This window comes from Ambystoma mexicanum, chromosome 4p, assembly GCF_040938575.1.
Source record: "Ambystoma mexicanum isolate Mex_15411 chromosome 4p, UKY_AmexF1_1, whole genome shotgun sequence".
Classification (NCBI taxonomy): Eukaryota; Metazoa; Chordata; class Amphibia; order Caudata; family Ambystomatidae; genus Ambystoma; species Ambystoma mexicanum.
The window spans coordinates 1177146142-1177169137 of NC_090927.1; the positions used below are offsets into that span (position 1 = coordinate 1177146142).

General features: G+C 46.4%; 1 protein-coding gene across 1 annotated transcript in view; it reads left to right on the forward strand.

Annotated features, from left to right (window-relative positions):
* Nucleotides 1-22996, forward strand: part of TCP1 (t-complex 1) — a 223144-nt gene that overhangs the window by 103102 nt on the left and 97046 nt on the right. The window contains exons 3-5 of the mRNA XM_069606819.1: nt 1118-1246; nt 6597-6694; nt 19232-19342. Of these exons, the coding sequence (XP_069462920.1) occupies nt 1118-1246; nt 6597-6694; nt 19232-19342 (338 nt within the window). The remainder of the gene's footprint in view (nt 1-1117; nt 1247-6596; nt 6695-19231; nt 19343-22996) is intronic.

A 22996-nucleotide genomic window follows, 5' to 3' on the forward strand; every position in this document is an offset into this window, starting at 1 on the left:
ATTTCTTTTTAACCTTTCCTGAAACTCAGAATCTAAATAGTATATCAGTGTAATATAATGCAATAATATCCTTGTTATTGAAGTCACTTCAGAGTGTAGGAGAAATGTATTCACATATCCAAAGAGTAGTCACCAGCTTTATTGATTTTGACCTTTGCTTGAACTGTTAAAATTTCCTTTTTTAAAGAATGCTTTACTAAAACTGATGAAACGTTATTTATAATTGAAAGCTTGAGTGCAAGTGTTGGTTTGAATGATTTCATCTGTACATTCACATTTAACCCTCTTGAGGTGGGTCAAGCTGCTCAGTCACACTACCAACTTGTGTAGTACAGACCTATACCAAAAGGTGGGCTACCTAATACCAAGCAGATGAGTCTTGTGTAGTCTCACCCAGTGTGACTGTACCAATTCTTACCGAACATTCTGAGGATGCCAGCAAGGTTTCCAGTGAGGAGTTCCTTGCTCACTGTCAAGTTCCAGGCAGGTGCAGGCTAAATACAGATCCAGTGATTACTGGGAGCTCGCAATAAATGATGTATGCAGAGCAGGGCTTCAAACTGGTTGGTTTAACTAGTTCAGAGGAGGTCATCACCTGGTCCAGGTCTTTTCTGTCTATTTTGAAGGCCTAGGTCTTAAAATCAGGATATTGGCTTCGCCAGTGATGGTTGTATCAGCATTTATTAAATCGGGTTCCTAAAAGTTCTTTGGCTTCAGGTGCTTGGAGTTTGTGGTAGACTTCCTTGAGAAACTCCAGATCCTCTTTATCCAGAAATGGGCTGGGCAAGGGGCTGCCTAAGTAAGGAACGTACAACATTCAAACAGATGGAGGCCATCCGATTGGCGACAGGGACAGTCTACCACTGCCTATTGTGCCCATTAACCAGATATACCTTCACACAATTGTGAATTGGGACCAGACAGTTGGTTTACACACCATGGCAACCCAGTTTGTGTTGATGTTTCCTTGGCAGTTATAAGAACCTCCTCATTTCTAGAGGTTCCATTACTTGCTATGCATGCTCGTCTAATGCCTTTCTTAATTTGAGGCAAATTTACCTTGCGCCTTGTCGTAGGCCCCAAAACGTGCAAAAAATGACTTTCAATGTTTTTCCAGGATGTGACGATCACTAATGATGGTGCAACAATTCTGAGGCTGTTGGAAGTTGAGCACCCTGCTGCAAAGGTTCTTTGTGAGCTCGCTGATCTACAGGACAACGAAGTTGGTGATGGCACCACGTCTGTGGTAGGTTTGGTTTCCTTGATTCATTTTATTGCTGTTAAATATCAATGGAAGCATGTATTCTGTAGTAGCAGTGGGCAGGGAGAAAAGTTATTTAGTGGCCAGTACATATTCATTGGTTCTACACTAAAGCACATGGGACTTTGCTATCGGGACACGCTAGTGGACGCTTGGGTTTTAATTCTACTACAGTAGCACTTGTTTTTTATTGCTGCAGGATTTATCCTGTTATCATAGGGCATGGTGTAAGAAATGTGTCTGAGCAGTCTTACTTCCACAGAATGTTACTAGTTCACCTGGGCAGCAAACTTAAATCGTTGTCATAGAACGGTTTTGGTTTTACTAGCTAGCACACTGTTTTAGCACTTGATAGCCCTTTTAGGGATGCTTTTGCTCGCAAACCATACTTTTGAAAGTTTCAGTCTCAGATTTGACCTCCTAAAGGTGCCTCACCTAGTTTTAAAAAGTTAGTTCCCTCCCCACTGCGAGGGGTCAGAAATGTGAGATGGACGCAAAGGTATTTTCTCAATTTTTATTAAATGAGAGGGTGAAAGAAACGCCCCTCTTTCCCTATCCTAAGAAGGATGTCCCTGCCTAGCAAACTAGAGGCAATGTCCTAGTGTCCAAAAAGTCGGACCCTCACACTAATGCATACAACAAAATTATGAAGGGGGGTATTTGGCTGTCCTCAATACAACAAAACAATGTAACAGTTCAAACGTATAGGTTTTTGCAAGTATTCCTTGTGACCAAGGTTGGACTCCCTTCCCCTGGATCAATTCAGGAATCCTCTTAGTTAAATGTTCAAGGTATTTGTACCGCGCACCGTCACCAACGTAATTGGTCCCCAGACGCTCTGGCGGATCTGTAAACGATAAAGGTGAGATGGGTTAGTAGGTTGAAGAAGGGAGTAGGATAGTGAGAGGAGTGGTGTTCTGTTGGCAGCTTCAACTCAGTATACACCGGGTGCTGGGCTTTGGTGCGGGTATCGGAGTCAGTCCGCATGTGCTGTTCCGGCTTATGTGGTGTTGCAGTGTTGTGAAGTGCGTGCGGCTTGTGCGAGAGATGGTTGTGTGAGTTTTGTTGAGTGAGATAAGTATGCAGAGTTTGAGCTTATATTGGTTAGTGGGTTACCTGACCTTTACCAATGCTAGCACTCGCAGTTTTGAGGAGTGTGGCACTTGTTGGCCCTCACATTCCCATCTAGTCGCGGCACAGGCTAGTGTTTAGAGATCAGTCCAGGTGTGGGCATGCTAACATTCACAATTCCATCCGAACGCCACGCAGGCTGGTGTTCACGGCTCTGAGTGTGGCACATGCTAGCAGTAAAGTTCAGATTCAATAAAGTTCTGCTCATTGTAACACAAGGTCTTTCCATCCACTGCGTCCTGCCGCTTGACAAGTAAATGTCTTTCACAAACACTTGTTAACAAATCAAAGCAGTTGTTTCCACAATATCCTTCTTGGTAAAGCAAAATGTCTTTCTCTCAAAACACAAGTTCATAAACCAAAACAATTATTCTCCTCAGGATGCCAAGCAATTTTTAACATCTAATTTGAAAAAAAAAGTGAAGTGTCAGATTAGCATAGGAACTACCTTTAGTGATGCAACAGTTTGCCAAAATAGGGTTAACCAGTTCTTGTCACCACACCTTTTTGCCACAAACGCACTTCTTCAAATCTTCTTTCCTCATACTCGCCTGCCAGGACTAATTATTATGGTCCATTTCTTGGTGTATTCTCCTGCCAGGGAGAAAACCCCTAAAACTACGATTGATATAGGTGGTAAGTTTGTTCCAGGATTCTCCACACCAGTATCCCTTTTGATGAGGGCTGAACAATGGCTGCCACTTTTACAGGCTCTTGGCTGTTGTCAATGCTGGTTATAGTCCCCCCCGTCCCCCAGTTGATGTCCCACAAAAGGGGAGTTGCGCCCTTGTTGCCTCTTTATTTTAATTGTAGTATTCATTAACTGTCCTGTTCAGAGCACCCCGTGGTCACCTTTTAACTTCAGGCTAACTCATCGGTCTTTAGCGTCTACTTCGTTGTCGGTTGCTGTGGCGAACCGCCTGCGTCCTGCCTGCTCTTTTGCCAGCTCCAGCATACCTTTGGTGGACTGCCCAGCTGTTCCTTGTCGCTCTGACAGCTCCGTTGATCCCCTCGCACAGCGAAATTACAACACGCTGGGTTTGGTAGCAAGGTCTCCCTCATGGCTGGGCTTCTCATCCCGAAGCCGCTTCCTGCTGCGCGCACTCATGCACCTTCACCTCTTGCGTCGGCACCAGCTGGTGTTCTTCCTTCTGCAGCAATCCCAGCACTCTGGACTGCCTCTACTACTCCTCCCACATCTCTCCTCAGCTGCAACTCCTTTCTGAGTTTAAATGTCGAGCTCGGGTGTCTTGCTCTGCCACAACTAGACCGTACATTATGGTTACTAGCACTCATTGATCCTTAGTATATCTGAGCCTTTCCTCCTTGTACCACATGCATTATGGGCCCTGAAGTCCACATTGGTTTTGGACCTTGGACACTTAGTTTTGTTGCTTTTATGAATTACAAACTATCAGTCAAAGGTTTGTGTTTTAACATTGGGGTTGGGACCTCCACCTAATGCAGAATAAGGATGTCAAACTTCCAAGGTACAATCTTACTCCTCTTTAACTGACTGTTAATAGTATATTCTTTGGATAGTTTGTGAGGGACTTGTGCAATGACAGCAGGCCATTAGATATTCGGGAATTATAGGGCTCTTATAAGAAGAGGAACACTGCGTCTTTCCCAAAATGAGTCACTGTTACCCCCTGACAGCCATCTCCTCCCAATGGATCCTCCCTCATGTTACCACTCCATGTGATCATGTTACCACCCCCAGGGTTAGGATCAGGGAACTGCTGCCTTCCCCTGGCCACATGGCATGAGATCTTCGGCTGCGGCTTTGTGATGACTCGACAGGAGTCCTCCCACCACCTTGCTGGTTGGTTTGTATTCAGTGCGGTTCAGCTTCGCCTCACTGAGGCCAACAAAAGACCAGCACATGTGCCTTGGGTTGCGGTTGGTAGTCCTCTTGTTCAGAGAATTGCCTAGCATTTCGTTGCTAGACTGCCAGTGCGGGTGGTACCAGACTGATGTGCAAATGTAAATTCTTCTCCTCTGTGAGGGTGCAATGATCTGATGCTTGGTTGTAGACAGTCCTGAGTGGAATAAGGCTCCCACACTCATTTTTAATTTGCATTGAAGAATGGTCATAATCTGCTCATGTAATGCCACTTATCCTGCATTGGTGGTATTGTTGCAGGCAGAACGAGTCCCCAGGCATTGTGCTTCTGTCCTGCTAGTTCAACAGTATTTGGATTCCCTGGGATACATTTTGTGACGTGTCACTGGGGTTGAATGCCACTATAGGACAAGTTTTACCCATATTTCCAAGATCTGGAGGGTCCTCATAAGCTTGGGAATATTCGCCCACAGTTTTGCCCAATTGGTCTCCTCTATCATGGCTCCATAAATCTCCTTTGGGCTGGTCCCACCATTTTTTTTTCTTTTAGAAGCACATATATTGACGCTACTAGTTTCCTATCCCTGGAGTCTGCCGTTGGATACTTCTCAAAGGGAGTGAAATCATGCGTTGCTGCACCTTTCAATTTTTCATAAGAGGATGCTGGAGCCAGTACCTTTTTTAGATGGGCATATCTAAATCTCTCTCCCTCACCCACCCCGAAGTCTGCCTTACATTGGTTGAAGGACATCACCTCTGATCCCTCAAACATGTCTAGGATCTTTTGGCATCCTCCTTTCTGCCAAGCGCTTAAAGCTTGCATTGACAGCCCGGAGTAAACTGCATTGCAGAAGGTCAGTGTTAGTGGGGACGGGTAGGAGGTAATGCAGCGCTTTTTATTGATTAATCCCAGGCGTTCCCCACTGCGTAGAATATTGTGCTGCTATACTTTTTGGACGGTACCTCGATCTTGGCCTTCCACAGTACCTACTCCAGATCCCTTTTCAAACTTTGAAAAAAAGTAATGTGCAATACTCTGCAACTTCCACTAGATGTCAGCCTATGCAAAGCATGTGTATCTAAGCAGATACAAGCATCAGAAATACTAATACCGTGAGTAATGTATCCCCCATATATATTTAGTGTTGTGTGATATTGCATGCTAGTAGTCACTTTTCATAGTGATATATGGCCATAAATGGCTTTTTTCGAAATGATTGTCGAATTGTGTTCCTTGACTTGTTTTTCACTGTGTGCTCATTGGGGACCCCCTTACAAGCTCACCACCTCTTGCCTTTGCCTAGACCATTCGTCAACCTACCTTGAGCTGGTACAACACTAGTATGGCTACACCGCCCAGAGTTGTCCCGGTCGCTACTCTAGGTTGCTTTTCCATACATCGGTCCACAAGGCCGAAGTATAGAAAATCAGTCCTAACACCTGGTATGATGTCAAAATGAATTGCGGCTGCACACTTGCCACTTCGAAATGTCACATTCCCCTAGTTTGACTTTACAAAATGCTGCATTATAGAAGGATTTTAAAGTGTGCATGCATCGCTCACCGTGCCAGCTCTATTGGCGGGACTAGATACTAAAGCATTGCACATCCTCTCTCCTGGAAAACGATGGAAAACTTTATAGCACTTGGCATTCTTGCAGGGTTTTAGAGTCTGTAGTTCTTTAAAGGGACCGGTCTCAAATTCTTCTGTGCTTTTCAGAGAAATCAGTTCACTAGCATCTGATCAGCAGCAGTGTAACTAACACAATGGGACACTTCTAAGCACTTCAAAGAATTATCAAACCCTTTGACCAATGCCTTTAGCAGAATATTTTAATTTGGGGAATCTTGTGTTTTTAGTGCTGGTAATGGCCAACTGCTTTACCGAGACCTGGTGGATTGGAATCCATTGTTTGTACAGTGCTATGCAGCATATACTCGAATTGGCACACTTCAGGTGTTTACTATATTTTTGACTTTGGGTCTGTTCAGTAACAAAGTAAACATTAAAATGCTTGTAGTAGAATGAATGCTAAAATTGAATTCTGAATCATCCTTCCCATTATTTTACTGCCATACCTATTTTATGGTTTGAGCAGCTATACGCATGGGATAGAGCGAACAAAGTCTTCCAATTTACGATGAAACAAAGTGTTTTATTGCATGGAGGGACTTGGACAAATTAAACTGGATTTAACTGCTTTGAGTAATGCTAATATTTTACATTGCAAATACTTCAGTGAACGGAATATTTATAAGTGAATAAAATATGGCGTTGCGTACAATATTGGTTTTGCATAATCTACTTCTGCAGTTCTAATGTGCCACACAACCATTACTTTCCATTTTGTTCCATAGGTGATTATTGCTGCAGAACTTTTAAAAAATGCAGATGAACTAGTTAAGCAGAAGATTCACCCTACTTCCATTATCGGTGGATATCGTCTTGCTTGCAAGTGAGTTACAGCTTTGCTTGATCTCAATATATCTATCATAGGTAGAGGTTGGATACCAAAATATATACATACCTTTTATGGAACATAACAAAGCGAGTTGTAGCAATGGGCCTATAAAATGTTTTGAGTTTTTATATGTTCAGTTATAACTGTAGTATGGCTTGTATAGTGAACTTCGCCAACCTGCATGGGATGGAAGTCCCCAGAATATCATGGCTGATGCTTTGTTGCAGCTTTTATGGCACTAGTTGACTTTCGGGCACTTTATTTTTGATTTTGCAACTGGCGAACAAGTTAAACCACTTTGTGAGCACGCAAAGTAGTGAGCTACCGTCTCCGAAGAGAGTTTGAAAAGGAATTTCACCTTCCCAACCACTCAGTTATTTTCCGTGTAGTGCATTGTACAGCAATCTTTTCCAAACACATGGGCTAAACAAACATTGTATATGTAATTATAAAGATAACTCTACCAGTTAAAGACATCAAGATCTGCCACAGTAGCTAGCAAAGGTACTCCTGTGCAGAGAAAATGTGCTTTATGCCACTGAAAAACACTTGTCTGTATTACAAAAAACTATTATTGCTTCACATAACTGATGTGGCTGTCAAAAAATATGGCGGGCTACAATATTTGACCTCCTATGTGGACTGCCGATGTAGCTGCACCATTTCTCCAGCATGTGTTCTGGCATGGATTCCCATGCTCATTATTCCTAGTCGGGCTGGGAATCCTCAGTAAAACAAAAGGAGTCCTTGAGTTTTGCTCCATGAGCTAGTCTACATTTTCTGCGCTTTTTTCCGCGAAAGTCCTATTTTGAATGGATTGTGTCCTCCGACGTATTCCTCATCTTAGATATCTTGTCTCCCAGCCTTGCTGATTCAGGAAACTTTTGTTCACCAGAGGGCGCTGTGCTAGAAGCTGCAGAGTCTTAGTCCCTCGAGGGCTGCCGTCGACATCTGCAGTATAAAGGGCTCGAACTGCACCCATTAGCTCAGTTCTGTTTTTCCAAGCTCTGCTTCGTGTCACAAAACGGCGCAGCAGTTTTTTTGACGAATGTCCTCTTTATCAATCCAAACTGTAGAGGAGTTGGGGTGCCCTTTTGGGAAGCAGCTGGGCACTTGGACTACTACATAGCACAAAAAAACAACAATCGCTGTAAAAGAAATTGTACTCTTTTACCTTAAATATTTGTTAAATTGGTAAGATACCCTTTTGGCCGGGGCTAATGTAACAAATCTTGCCCCGGCCAACATATTTATGCATGATTCATTTAAATAAATGCCACATCAGCCATAACATTTTTGGTAAATAGTTATTAATTTAATATTTACACATTTCGAGTTACATAAAACAAGGGAAATATATACAGGTGAGTTTTGATATGCCAAACAAAAAATGTAAGTACAATAAGAGATAATACAAACTCGTTGCACAAACCTGTTTGAAAATAGTGGTGAAAATTGGAATTGGAAAAGATAGTAATGCAAGTGAACAGAAACCCAGTGCTGGAGGGAAAAGGGAGTGAAGTAAAACATCAACAAGCAAACATCTGAGTTTAGCCAAGTCGGAGAGAAAAATAATAATAATAATAATAATTAAAATAAAAGTAGGGGGCTGTGTTTCTAAATGAAATCTAAGCCAATTTTTCTCGCAACAAGGGGGTTGGATGAAAAATGAAAATTCGTGAAGAAACAAATAACATTAACAGCTCTGGGTATTGAGTTCATACGCCAGAGACTTCTTTGCATGTACTTCAAATCCATTTCTATACACATTAACCCTGTATTCTAAATTCCAGGTTGGTTTGATATTCACAAATATAGTGCTGAATACAATTTTTATGAATAATAAAACAAATCAATGCTGGGATCATATGCTGGAGTCCGTAAATTTAATAGATTGACTCCATAAACTTCACAAGGGAACCCCCATTGGGGCTGCCAACGCGTATTAGGGGAATACACTCTGAGAGAATAAACTATGCTCCCAGACAATCTTAGTTCCCAAAAACGGGAAAGCGTTTCATCTGTCCAAGATCTAGAAGCAGATTCCCCTTAATGTTGTCTGCGTTTCGGTGGTCTTGAACTGCCACCTTCATCAGGGCGTATGCATGGTACCCTAATGGGGTTGTGGAGCAGTCTCAAACCGTGAGACTGGACCTGCGTGCTAGCCCCCGTTGCTCCGACGATGTGGCGGAGGGATCGCTAAGACACCTGGTCTGCCTGGCGCATGGAGGCGCTGGAGATACTTAAAACCGCAATACGTTGTTGTTCTGGTTCCAAGTAACTTGAAAAGTGGAAGAAAAGATCTGCGTGGTGGTTATCTGAAAGCGGAAGGAAATGGTGGCACGTGGCCGCTGCTCTGCATGGGTCCGCAATGCTAAACAGGTGCCCAGCAACATGTGCCTTATTGTGTTGAGCTCCCTTAATGAAAGAAGCTGTAAGGCTCTTGTACTGGTTTCCACAGGGCTCTCAACATGGGGAATGGACGTAGTATTCCTCTCTTCTTATGGACAAGAGTCGTTCTCATAGGAATTCAGGCTGGGGCGATGGCATCGGTAGTGCTGTGGCATCACCGGCAGCTCCCTTAAGTGAAGTGGTACAGCCAGACGTGCAGTGTTGTAAGCCAAGGAATGGCATCTACGGCTTCCTTAGTAACCTCGAGGTACTGCGGCTCGCAGTAAATAGTTTTTTTTCGAAGAAATGTCCTTCATCAATTCATCCACACCCAAGACAGGTTTAAAAAAAAGTTAAGTGTGGCAAAAAGATGTCGATTACCAACCCCCATCGTATCTGCTTTCGGTGTTTGGGCCCAGACCATCAGGTCGACGAATGTGGTTCCTGTCAGTCTAAGAGCCAGAACGGAAAGGTAAGCTGGCGGTGGGAGAAGAAACTTCCAAGTCTCCAAAAAAGACACATTTAGGAGGGTCGAGCGGAAAGTCTCGATTCTGGTCGAGGAGATTGATGTCTAAGAGGTGCTTGAGGAAATCCTCTTCATCCAAAAAAATCAGACTATATAGATCTTATTTTTCCTCTTCGTCTGACATAAGGGTCGTATCCTACGTTACAAGCGCGATTCCCCTGAAAATAGGAGGGCTTCGATGCTAAGAATTTTCGAGAATGTAGCCCAGACCCCATTGAAAAAGCCGCTTGAAGATCATGCCCCTGCCCACTCCAAGAGCGACAGAGAGAGATCAAAGACCAGGTACGTGAGATCCGACAAAGTCGAAGGTGTCATCGAGGGAAAGCTCTCCGACACCTCCTGAGAAAAGAGTGAAAACACTGGTGCATAAATCGGGGGTGACTGCTGACAAAATAGCGTCCACATCGAAGTCTAAGCCGAATATTGACTCGACACAGCCTTTGAGGGAGATGGTGCCGAGCCTCCCTTGACGACATCAAAGCCTCCTTCGAAATCGTTGAAGCTAGCATCTATCATTGGCGCCTTTGTCAAGACATTCTTTAATTCCAATGCCAAAATCGACACCTTTGTCAAAGTCTAGATCATTGCCAGCCTTTTCACCACAGAAGACCTTCCATCCACAACCCAGGCAAGAATTTCTTAGGTCTATGTCCTCTATTTACGAGGAGCAATCCTCTGAAGAGGATGTTGCTTCAGCTGGGGTTAGATTCGGAACTAATGATGATCCTGAGGAGTTGATGGACCCTAAAATGGCTGATCTTTAAGCTTACCTTCAGACAGCCAGTGGCCTGGATGCTTACCCTGAACTAGAGTTTGAGAAGCCAGACCCTGCAGATCATGCAGACTGTGGTATAGAAACCTAATGGGAAGAGGCATTGACTTCATGGGATGGAAAACCGCTTCCACAATGTTTGACCAAGACAACGTGACTGACATCCTTAATGAGGACTGCAAAGCGACCCTGTCCTCCCTATCCAAAGAGCATTGCAAAAAAGGGTGATGGGGAAGTACAGACCATCCTCATCAGATCCTGAGTACCTGTCAAAGCATCCCTCGCCAGAAAGCTTGGTGGTACAAGCTGCAGCCTCCACTAGACCGTCAGATTAACCTTCAATACCACCTGGTGGGGATGACAAAGTTGATGCTTGGGCCCAGAAAGTCTTCTCTTCGGGCAGCATAGCTCTTAAATCTATGAATGTAACTTGCACTCTGGCAAGGTTTACATACACCCTGCGGGACTGTATGACATCAGCGGCTGAATGCATCCCAGAGGGTGAGGAACGGGATGGTTTTCTGGTAATAGTAAGAGATGGAAAGGAGGAATACCTCCAGTCAGGATTGAACACTGCTCAGTGTAAGCAGGGCCATGGCATCTAGCACGGTCCTACGCAGATTTGCATGGCTGAGGAAATCTAGCTTTGCACCTGACATGCAATCCGGATTACTCCATATGCCCTTTGACGGCTTGAGGCTGTTTGGCAGCAAGGCGGATGAAAGCTTGGAGAAACTGCAGACCTCTAGTGGCAGCTAAATCACTCAGCGCTGCTATAAGGCAGTCTCAGCAACACTCCAACGCAGGGTTCTCTTCCTGGAGGAGGCGTCCTTTTCGTTGCTTCTCCTTTTGGAATAGCGAAGGGATGGGCCAGTCAGGTCAACGGAGAAAACCCCCTTGTGGTGGAAGAGGGAAAGGTGCTAGATCAGCTCCAGCAGGGCTACTACCTCCTCGGCTACTGCTGCTGCAAAGCCACTCTGAGGTCTTGAACCACAAGACCCCGGTGGGAGGCAGGATCACTCTGTATTTACAATTGGCGGGGCATTATGCCCGATGCCTGGGCGCTAGAGTTAGTGACCCATGGTTACTGCCTTCCTTTTCGACAACGACCTCCGGATCATCCACCAGGAACCAATTCTGTCAAAATTCCAGACCCACTCCTTGTGCAGGAGATTTTAGTCCTGTACCGAGAGGAACCGGGGCTGGTTCTCCCCTTATTTTCTCATTTCCAAGAAGGATTGAGACCCATCTTGGACTTAAATTTGAACAAATTCCTCAGAGGACAAGTTCAAAATGGTGACCCTTTCTCAGATCCTTCAGGCTCTTCAACTTCAGGACTGGCTGATTTCATTGGACCTTCAGGATGCTTACTTTCATGTGACGATCCATCTCGAGCACAAAGTACCTGAGGTTGGCGGTACTCACGATCAGTTTAGAGTTCTGCCATTTGGGCTGACCTCCGCCCAAGTGTTCATCAAGCTGATGGCTGTGGTGGCAGCGAGTCTCAGGAGGTGGGGATGTTAGGAGGTGGGGGGATTGCGGGGGGAGGGGGAGGTAGGAATTAACATCTACCTTTATCTGGACGACTGGTTAATCAGGGCAAGTTCACCCGAATGAGCCCAGGAACATCTGACCATGGCCTGCCACTTCTTGCACAGACTGGGCTTCTCCCTCAATTACAAGCGTTACAAATGATCCAATGCCGAAGTCTCCAATTCATCGGAGCAGTCCTAGTTCACCACATTCTGCAGATGCTAACAGTTTCAGAACGCCCAACATCTGCCGGCCTTTGATTTTCTGAGGTTGCTCAGCCTCATGGCATCCTGCATTTTTCTGGTGCCAAAGGCCATATTGAGGATGAGAACCCTTCAATGGGCCCTCGGGACTCCATGGTCCCAGTTTTCAGGGGATATGTCAGATATTTTGAAAGGTCTGGTCAGAGTGACCAAGACCACCTATGGTGGCCTTGCAGGGACAATCTCCTCAAAGACTTTTTGGCAACCTTGGCCGGAGACAACAGTAGTTAGACGCCTCACTCACGGGGTGGGGAGCCCATACAATGGTCTGGCAATAAGCGGTCGTTGGTCTCCATCGCAGTCCAAACTACACATCAACCCGTTGGAGCTGAGGGCAATCAGACTAGTGCTGAAGGCCTTTCTGCCTTCTGGATGGGAAAGAATGTCTTGATAATGACGGACAACACAGTGGCCATGTACTACCTCAACAAGAAAGGAGTTGGGGTCGCTTCCACTCTACAGAGGGGCAATGCCGCTGGTTCAGGGTGATACAAGGAGTCACTATCGGCAGTTCCCCTAGCCGGAGAGAACACGGCGGCAGACGCTGTGAGCAGGCAGAGCAGTCTCGTATGAGTGGGAACTAGCTCAGGAAGTCCTTCAAGAGATCTTCGCCCTTTGGGGAACCCCTCAAGTGGATCTGTTCGCGACCAGTACTGCTCAAGGGAATTTCCCCCGAGAGGAGCTCTAGAAGACCAGTTTGTGGTAGACTGGGATTTTCCGCTGTTGTACGAGTTTCTTCCAGTCCCGTCATTCCTCATGTAATCAGGAGGTTGAGTAAGTTCAGGAAAACTGTGATCCTAATTGCCCCAGATTGGGCCAGGAGAAAGTGGTACCCGGACCTTCTGGACATGTCAGTCTGCCCTCCAAGTCGTCTTCCACATCTCGCAAAGGGAAGGTCGGTCGGGTTCTCCATCCAGAGGTCAAAACTCTCAGCCTTCACGCATGGCTTTTGAGAGGCTGAGGTATAAAGATTGATACCTCCCGGATGACTTCATTGAGATTTTGCTTTTGGCCAGAAGGCCAGCAACAAAGTCCTTGTACCAGTGTCGTTCTTGTAAAAAGTTGTAAGTGGTGCAAGGATAAGAATGTGGATAATTTATGTAATGCCCCTCTGGTACTCTCTTTTCTATTACACTTGGCCAATTTGGCACTATAAAAGGATACTTGGCAGCTTTATCTATTTTCAAGCGCTCCTCCTGGAGGTTTCTTTTTTTAAATGCCCTTAGTTACCCAGTTTCTAAAAGGACTGACAAATGTGTACCCTCAAACACCTTTTCAGGTACCCATCTGGGATTTAAATTTAGTTGTAACATTTCTCGGAAGCCTCCTCATACCATCTTCCATAAGGACAAGGTAATTCTAAAGGTCAAACCATCCTTCCCTAAAATAGATTTCCACCTGTCACAGAAAATTACCTTACCTTTTTTTTTTTTACCCTCCTCCACACGCAAGTAAAGAGGAGAGAATGCACAGACTGGACCCAAAAAGGGCTCTGTTTCTAGATTTCTAGACTAGCGAATTTCCGACAGTGACCAACTGTTTGTTGGATATACTGGACACAAATTGGGCCTTGGGAGTGTCTAAACAGACTATCCAGATGGATAATTCTGGCAATTTCGGAGTGCTACAAATTTGCTGGGAAGGAGCCTCCAGATGGGCTAAGGGCTCATTCAACCAGGGGCATGGCAACTTCTAAGGCTCTTCAGAGGGGTGTTCGTTCCGGTGCAGGTTATTTGTGCGGTGGCCACCTGGTCGTCCATGCACACTTTCGTAAAACATTACTGCTTGGACTCGACCTCTTATCAAGGAGGCCTCTTTGCAAAAGCCATCCTTCATTCAATGCATGATTGAAATCTCTGGTACTCCCTCCTCCAAATTCTTACTGCCTATCTAAGATGAGTAATACGTGGGAGGACACAATCCATTCGAAAAACTTACCAACTGTAACGTTGGTAAGTAACTTTCGGCTGTATGTTCCTCCCACGTATTCCTCATCGACCCTCCCAACCTACTCCTCCATACAGTTTACGCCGGTTGCACTCTAACTTCCTTAAGAGCCGAAGGTCTTTGAAAGCCTGATCAACTGATGTGACCATTAAAACCGTAAAAACAGAACTGAGCTAATGGGCGCGGCTCGAGCCTTTCATACTGCGGATGACGATGCTAGATAGCAGCCCCTGAGGGAGTAAGACTGCGGCTTCGAGCACGGTATCCAGGCATTGTTTCAAATGCATTGTTTTGAATACCAAAGTTTTGAGAAAAAATGAAGGGCTAAAAAAAACGGGTTGTGGGGGGACCCCACATTAAAAAAATGATGCATTTTTTTCGAAATCTTTGCCATTCGAAACTTCCACTTGGAACCTTCGAGAACAGTGCCCTCTAGTGGAAAAAAAAATGTTTCCGAAGCAGCAAAGCTGGGAGACAAGTTATCGAAGATGAGGAATACGTGGGAGGAACATCCAGTCAAAAGAACGTTACAGTTGGTAAGAAACTTGTTCTTTTGTCGAACAGAGCCTGTGTACTCTTTCTCCAATGGCCAACAAGCGGGAATCCGTTTGTTAGTGAATTTCAGTACCCCTCAAGGGCAAGGATTGTTGAGTTTTCATTGAAGTTTCCAGAAAGCCATCTGGCCTACACCACGCCTCTGACCATGGCGGATGAGGAGGGAAGTTCCCTTTTCAAGCTCTGCTTGACAAATGCCTTCAATGCCTTTGTCTTCACTTGGACCACAAAGAGGATTGCATGATCTGCATCGGGTTCTCTAAAGAGAACGACTAAGGACCATTGCAGTTGACTGGCGCTTGGCTAAGCACCAATGCATCTAACCCGTGCCCGAAGCAGGGTCATGCCTCACCCAGGTCCAGCCGGTCCGAGGAGCGGGCTTCGAAGTCCTTTTGAGGGCGCTATATCCGTGGGGACCCAGACGAGGCCAAGCACTGCAAGTCGTTTATGTCTGGGTTGCCATGCAAGCAGGTCCCGCGATGGGCAGGGCGTGATCCACCTCGCCATCGGATCGAGCTCCTCAAAAGAAGTCTCCCAACCTGGCTAAGCTGCATGAGAAGCCTAGGGTGGAACAAAAGTCGTCCAAGAAGGCCCAGGCTGCACAGGACAAATTGTTGACTATTGAGATGGTAGCAGCTGCTCTCTCAAAGGGGAAAGGGGCTGACCTGTGAAGGTACCTGTCCTCCCTACCCCCGAGGTGGGAGGCCTCGGTAGGGGCGGTGACAAAGACACCGGAAAAGAGGATGCAGTTGAGGAAGACCGCTCGGGATGCAAGAAGGGGGTTGGGGGGGGGGGGGCGATGTGATACCAGGCCTGCCACAGGCCGTACTTTATTTTATTCGAATTTGTGGAGCACCCATCAGCCCGGGCGCATCGTGGCGCTTGTTACAGACATCTTAGTTGCATATATACTAGTAATATATAGATTTACAGGAGCATACCCCAGGACATGGATGTTTCTTCCTCTGACGAGGAGGACCAGGAGTCCGTACACATGATCCAAGAGGATGTGGAGGACGACATTGGCGTGGGGCCTAGCAGGCCTACCGCCTGTTCCCCGCCAAGAGATGCATCTCTGGATATCCTTTCGACCCTACAGTGTCTCAAATCCAGAAAAGGATGCCTCCAATTAGTCTTCCGCAAAGAGAGGCTTCCGTGGTCGTTGGAGCTTCTGAGCTCTTCCAATTGACACCCAAGGAGACCAAAAAGGAAGGCTTACTCTAACAGATGCGGGGCCCAGTGGAAGAGCATCATGGCGGTGCCCCTACTGGACGATATACGGGAGGAACGCCTGGCCCTGTGGGGTTACATAGTAACTCTGTATCCCACTTCTCTTGTAACTTTTTGTTACACTAATTAACTTGAATCGGCGGTGGCAGTGGTTTCCTTTTTACTACCTTTGTGCCATGTATCTGATTTCTCAGCTGCAATGCAGCACCCAAGGGTGACCATTTTCCCAAAATGGCCTTCTTTTTTAAAAAAAAATAAAAATTTTCTGGTCGGTTTGTTCTCAACTTTTACTGGTTTGACTCATGTTTGAGTGCTTTGTGCATTTTGCCCAGGTTCGTGTGTCTGGAAAGGCAGGAAGTGAGGGAGGGTCCCAAACATCACTGTCATTTGTCTCTAGGTGTACCCGAGTGAAACTAGTTGTAATTGGCTGGCTGGCTGTCTGGGATGGACAGCCACCCTGCTAGGTGTTTAACCGCCTAGGGCTGTGAATGAATGGGAACTTGCTTAAAAGGTGAGGTTTTTGAGACTAGTAGCAGTCTGCCACTGGAGGAGATCATCCGACGAAGACGTGAAGAGACGCCAGCAGCCCCCTTTTGGAACGCGAAGTGCCCGGTGAAGCCCTGTAGCTGTACTGATCCAGTTTTCGTTTTGACTGGGAACATCCATAAGGGTCTACTTCTTCCCTTGGGCTTTTGGGACCAACTAACCCTGAGATGAGCTTCCTTTTGGCGCAAACCCCTGCCTTGCTGTGACTTTCCAAGGCTGCAGAATCCCAATGCCCAGGTACCCCAGACCATCGAGTGCATTTTCTTAAGTGTGAATCCGGCCAAAACTTCATGGGCATCCAGATGACACTACAGAAGCAGGAAATCTTCATCCAGAGTCAAGACCGAGGATCAATTACTTCCAACCGGAGCTGTTGGTTCTTTGGCCCTGAGAGAGGCACCAAAACAAAAGGCAGCTGAATCACGCAAATCCATTACTGCAGACTCCCTCCCTCTCGAGTGCTGATGCAGAAGCCTGCTAGACGTCCTCCCTTTCGTCACCACAACCAAGGTCCAGGAACAAAAGGTATCCAGCTGGAACCCATTCTTCAATTCTCAGGTACTGTGGGGCTTGAGGTACATCTACCTTTTGCCAATTGTGGTGCTTCCTAGCTTGGGCAAGACTAATTTTAAACCCTTTTGAGTTGACCTCGACTCACCTGCACTGGCCTCCCAGCCTGTGTCTTCAAGGTGACTCCTTGAGCTTCTGTGATTTTCTTATGAACTATTTGAAAACATGTTCTAAGAGCATCAGAACTTTGAACTGGTCCATTGACGTTAGTTGTCCTGGCTCCCTTCTGAAATTATTGGCTTTGGCAGTGATTGTTCCCTTTACAATTTTTTAATTTTATTCTTGCTGGGATAAGGCTGACCACATCCCTTTTGGAGAATCTAACTGGTTTACTACTTGCAAAGTATGTTCTGATCTAATGTTAACTTTTCCCGCCTTGAAACCTATTGTAATGGTGATCACAGATGTGCTAATACTGACCTCAAATGATATGTCAGTTTGCTGGAATGTTTAGCTTAAGAAAAGTTTACTCCCCTACTGCATTACTCTTGAACTGAATCCTGCCTTTATTTACTGTTACTTGCTGCTTTTTAAAGATTGTCTATAGTGTGTATATAAATATACTATAAAGTGGGTAGTTGTTTACTTGGCTACCTGCAGTTACTAATTTCATCGTACAGCTCACATTACCCCTCTTAAGATAAGCCTGGTTGCTCAGTCACTATCAACATAAGCAGTACAGGTGAGTTACCCAATACCAAGAGAAGTCTCGCAAAGTCCCAAACCAGTTGCACTTTACAAATACTTACCCAGGAGGGGTAGAAACTCCGCCTCTGCCCCCCCCTCCGATTGACAACAAACTTGCGGAGTTGGGTATCGTACATGATATTACAGCATATTGAGGACCGCACAAAATCAACTGAAAAAATCTATTTTTGTGTTGGGTCAATGTGCGGTAATGTCAGTGTAAAAATAATTAGCTTTGCCAACAGTTTGCCTATAAAATCCTTTCACTTTTCACTCCCAAGTAGGAAGCAAATTCTTATCCGAGCCTTGCTTGTAACCCTGACCTAAGTAGTAAAATGACAGCACATAATACAGCCTACAGTTTTGCCCACCCTGCCCCACCACAGCTTAGGCAAAATTCAACAAGAGCCTTACTGAGGTTTGTTATGGAGTCTGGTGGAAGAAGATCTTAGGTTAGTAGCATTAATGCTTGGAGGTACAACAGCTTGAGTGCTTTCTTCTGTAACTAGGGAGCCCTCTAATTCATTTTAATCAGTTAAACAAGATGCAGGGTGATACTAGAATCAATAAATCATAAACACCTGTTTATTGAAATGCTTGCAGCAGCTGAGAATAGAAAACAGAAGGTGCAGTTCTCTAGACTGTTACTAGAGTGTCCTATACATTAGGAAACATTTCCTTCACTGTAATATACTGTTGAAACTTGTTAATTGTGTTTTATTACCAGCAAGGAGGGTTTTCCTGTGCCCTTCCACCCATACCCCTCCCCGACTACTGTGCTAGCCATCAATGCTTGTTGATTTTGCACACCATTATTTTGCAGTGCATACAAGAATGTTTGCAACTTCTCCAGCATGGGGTCTGGCATGGATTCACATGCGCATGAATTTTCCCTGTCAGGCTATGAATTCTCTGTAAAAGAGAAGTTGCACTTTCTCTTACAAACTTTCTCCTCTAAACCAATGTGTGCAGACATAACTTAGCATTTTCTGTTCATGTAGCCACTTTTATATTTTTACCTCTTGTGGCTCAGTATATTTATATTTTTTTTGTAGTCATGCTTGCAGAATAGTGAAATGTAAATGAGCTAGAATATCATGATTATTTATTTTAAGAGAAAGCAACTATCCGGTAATTGCTGTGGCTTGTGACCTATTAAATCTTGAAAAGGTAGGATTTACATGTGTGCTGCTAAAAATCTGAGCGGTACCCAGAAGGAAGTTGAGCAAGCACACATGCGCACAGCTTCGAGGGATCATTGGCTGTGGGCATACCTTTTTTTTTATCTCTAGTTTGTTTGCATATTCTGTTTTAATCCCATAGAAAACAAACTGGTTGTAATGGGTACTTTAAGTGGAATGTTTGTGGTGATTTCTTTATTTTGGGTGTGTGCTGGGGAGGGGCAATGGCTTATCACTTTTTGTTATAGTGAAAGTTGAGAAATAAGCTCAGTGGCTAGCTAGACGCAGAAATAAAACTAAGACAATTAAAATGTTCTTTTAATCCTACAGGGAAGCCGTTCGATACATCAATGAAAATCTTACCATCAACACGGATGAGTTGGGAAGAGAATGCCTGACCAATGCAGCAAGAACATCAATGTCTTCTAAAATAATAGGAGTGTATCCTCTAAAAATTCTACAGCCTGCACAGACAAACCAGTTATTTTATTATGCATATGCACCTTCTGGTTCAATTTATTTTAAACAAATGCACTTTTTTTAAAATTTCGAATACCAAAACCAGCCTTTGCCTGGAATTTCAGGTTGTTAATCACTTCGTGCTGGAGTTCGGCATCTGTGCTTTAATAGCTGTTCTCCAGCATGTGGTCTGGCATGGAATTACATGCTCATGAATATTCCCGTTAGTTAGGCTGTGAATCCTCAGTAAAAGAGAAACCGTGTTTCCAAACTGTCTTCTATAAAACAATCACTGAGCTCTGGGTCATACTGCCCAAGCCCCTCCTCTGGTAGCCATCTTCTGATTTTTATCGCACGTTCAAGTGTTAGGAGTCCTTGTGTTTCGCTCTTGGCGCTTTTTGTTTTTCACTTTTTGATACGAAACGCTATTTCTTTCGGGCAATCGAGCCCTTGTGCTCCATTGATTTATCCTTTCCGATTAACAGGAGTACTCTATTCGGCTCTTCATCACCCCTCAAGGGCTGATTTCGATAAGTTTTCTTCTTGGAAACTTACAGAAGTTCTTCAGGCCTACACCGCGTGCATCATGTCGGACGAGAAAGACAGTTTCCCTCTTCATGCTTTGCTCTGGCTGCGGTTTGCAGAATGTGTACATGGACGACAAACCTACCCAGTATCTGTATTGCCTGCACCGAAGGGTGGAGGTGTGTGGCGGGGAAGGCCTCCAAGGAATGGATATTTCTTTGTCCGATGAGCTCATTTATGCCCACACTGACCATGGGGATGACTGAGGGGGAACGTCTGGGAATCTCACCAACAGGTGCTACGACTACTGCGACGGGGTTACAGTCTATGAAGACTACTAAGGGCCCTGTGATGACGAGGGCCATGGGCCCAGCGCGCCTACACCCCAGGTACCACTTAAGGACCTTTCATTTGACATCCTTTCGACCCTCCACACGCTGGTGTCTGAGATAGAGGATGCCGACGGCTCTGCTGCCTGCAGTACCAGATCCAGCCGCCCTGTTGACACAGGGTGAACCGCCAGCCAAGAAGAGGAAGCATCCCACGCCTCCATGCCATCCATTGCCAACCTCTCCCCAAGGTCAGAAACGGCAATAACAGCACAGATGATTACAGCGGGGATGGGGGGACCTCCTGTCGTCTACGCTTGGGGCCTCTCCACCGGACAAAGTAGGGTCCTTCACTGCAATGATCGCCCGAGCATCGCAGCTTTTCCAGATCACTCCGGAGGAAAAGGTCGGCTTCTTATATTGGTGCAAAGAGGAAGACTATCCTTTCGGTCCCACTCCTGGGCAATATTTGGGATGAAGGGCTGGCTTTGATGAAGAACCCCCTCAACAGCCCCAGCAAAGAGACCAGCTAGAGGAAAAAGTAAAAGGCGCTGATCTCAGCGGCCACCAGGAAAAAATGGATTCAGCGTCTTCTTCCACCCCTCTTGACACCATGAGGAAGAAATTGGATTCTATGGGTAGAAAGGTTATCTACTCTGCGACGACGGTCAAGGCTGCCAACGTCCTCACGATCATGGCCAGATATGACCAAGAGCTGTGGTTTAAGTTGGCGCTGCTACTGGACTTACTTCCCGATGACGAGCGGGTAGAGGCTTTGGAGATCCTTGAAGGCAAGGTGGCTTCGTAGCCCGCCATCAGTGGCCCTGGCCATTGCAGCCCCAGGTTTTCCGCCAGATGGGGAAACAGTCGGTCTTTGCCATCGTGGCTGGCTCAAGGCCACCGACTTTAGACAGGAGGTGCAGACAAAGGTTTTGGACATGCCCTTTGACAGGGACAACCTGTTCGGGAAGGCCGTGGATGAATCCCTCCAGGCCATCAAGACGGACACGGCATGTGCCCTAGGCACTCTACACTCTACAGCAATGACAACCGTTATTCCTCCTGAGGGATGTCTATCCAGTCTTCGAAGGGTTTCGGCAGGGAATCATCCTATTACCACCAACCCTCCTGCTCCTCGACCCAGGAAGCCAGCAGGGGTCGCGCTAAGGCCTTCGGGTGCCGACGACGTAGTCGTCAAACGGGTCAGCGAGGCGGCCCATCGACCTCAAGCAAGAATTAACTGGCCAGGGCGTCGAGGCCGGCTGGCGAACCTATTCAGCGTGTGGGAGACTCTCTCCACTGATGGATGGGTGCTGGACGCTCTCACCGACAGATGCACCTTAGTATTCCAACAAAAGTGTCCAAATACCACCGGTGGCCCGGCAGGAACAACACATCCTCAGCTGCTGCTAGAAGTCTGGGCCATGTTAAGGAAAGGGGCGATGGAGCTGGTCCCACTGCGACTCTGGGGTTTATTCAGGGTGCTTTCTCGAAAGAAGACTGGGTTCTGGATGCCCATTCTCAACCTACGACGGCTCAACAAGTACATAAGTCCCAAAAGTTCTGGATGGTCACTCTACAGCATGTGCTCGGCCAGCTGGAGCAGGGAGACTATCTCATCGCATCTAGAGGTGGTGTACTTCCACGTCCCTATACATGCAAAACATCTCAAGTTCCTGCGCTTCATAATTCAGGGGCAGCATTACCAGTTCAAGGAGCTTCCCTTCGGACTGAAGTCGGCACCCAGAGTCTTCACCAAATGCCTGCCACCGGTGGCGGCCCAGCTGCAAGTGATCCATGTGTATCCTTATCTAGACTGGCTCATCCGAGCCACATCTAAGGACATCGCTGTCTATCACACAGCGCAGACCGTCTGAATGCTGATGAACCTGGGGTCTTCAGTGAATTGTGCAAAGTCCTGCTTGACTCCATCGCAGGACACCCTGTTCCTGGGGTCCAGGCTCCACACTGGCTTGCTTGGCAGCTGCGTCTGAAGGGAGGATATCGGCCATCCTGGTCAAGGTACAACTGCTGGTGCCACTGAAGATTGCCACAGTGCAGACCATCAAGTCGTTGCTCGGCATGTCGTGCATATACCTGATTCCTCGACGCACTTTGGATCCAGGTGTCCGGAAGCTTTCAGGACAGGATCGTGCTCGACGAGTTCATTCAAGTGATAGGGTGTTGGGGCGTGCGCTCCAACATCGCCAGAGGCAGTCTTTCTGATTTCCCCCTCCCCCCACAATACCAGGAGCCTGTCACGACTGATGCTACTCTGGAAGGCTGGGGAGCCCACACCGGGGGTCTTCATGCCAGAGGCCTGTGGAAGCCGGAAGAGAAGACGCTACATATCAATGTTCTGGAGCTACGAGCTGTGTTTTTGGCCCTCCGGTTGTTTCTACAGTCCCTCAAGGGCAAGGTGGTGAGGGTCTTCAGACAATACTACCACAATGTTTTACATCTGGAAGCAAGAAGGCGCCAGATCCCCAGCTCTCCAAGGAGGCGCAGGACTTGTGGCACTGGGCCGTCGCCCAGGGGATGTTCTTTGTTCCATTCCACCTGGCAGGAGTAAAGAACAGTCGCCGACTCCCTCAGCAGGGAGCTGCGCTCCTGCCACAAGTGGGGAACTTCGGCAAGATTAAGTGAACAGCCTGTTCCGCAAGTATCTTGGCGACAACCACCAAGTGCCGGAGGTTTGCCAGCAGGTTCCCCCCCAGCCGCGGGGGGAAAGAGCGGGTGGTGGGGTGTGTGGGTACAGGACGCATTCGCCTTCCCTTGGGAA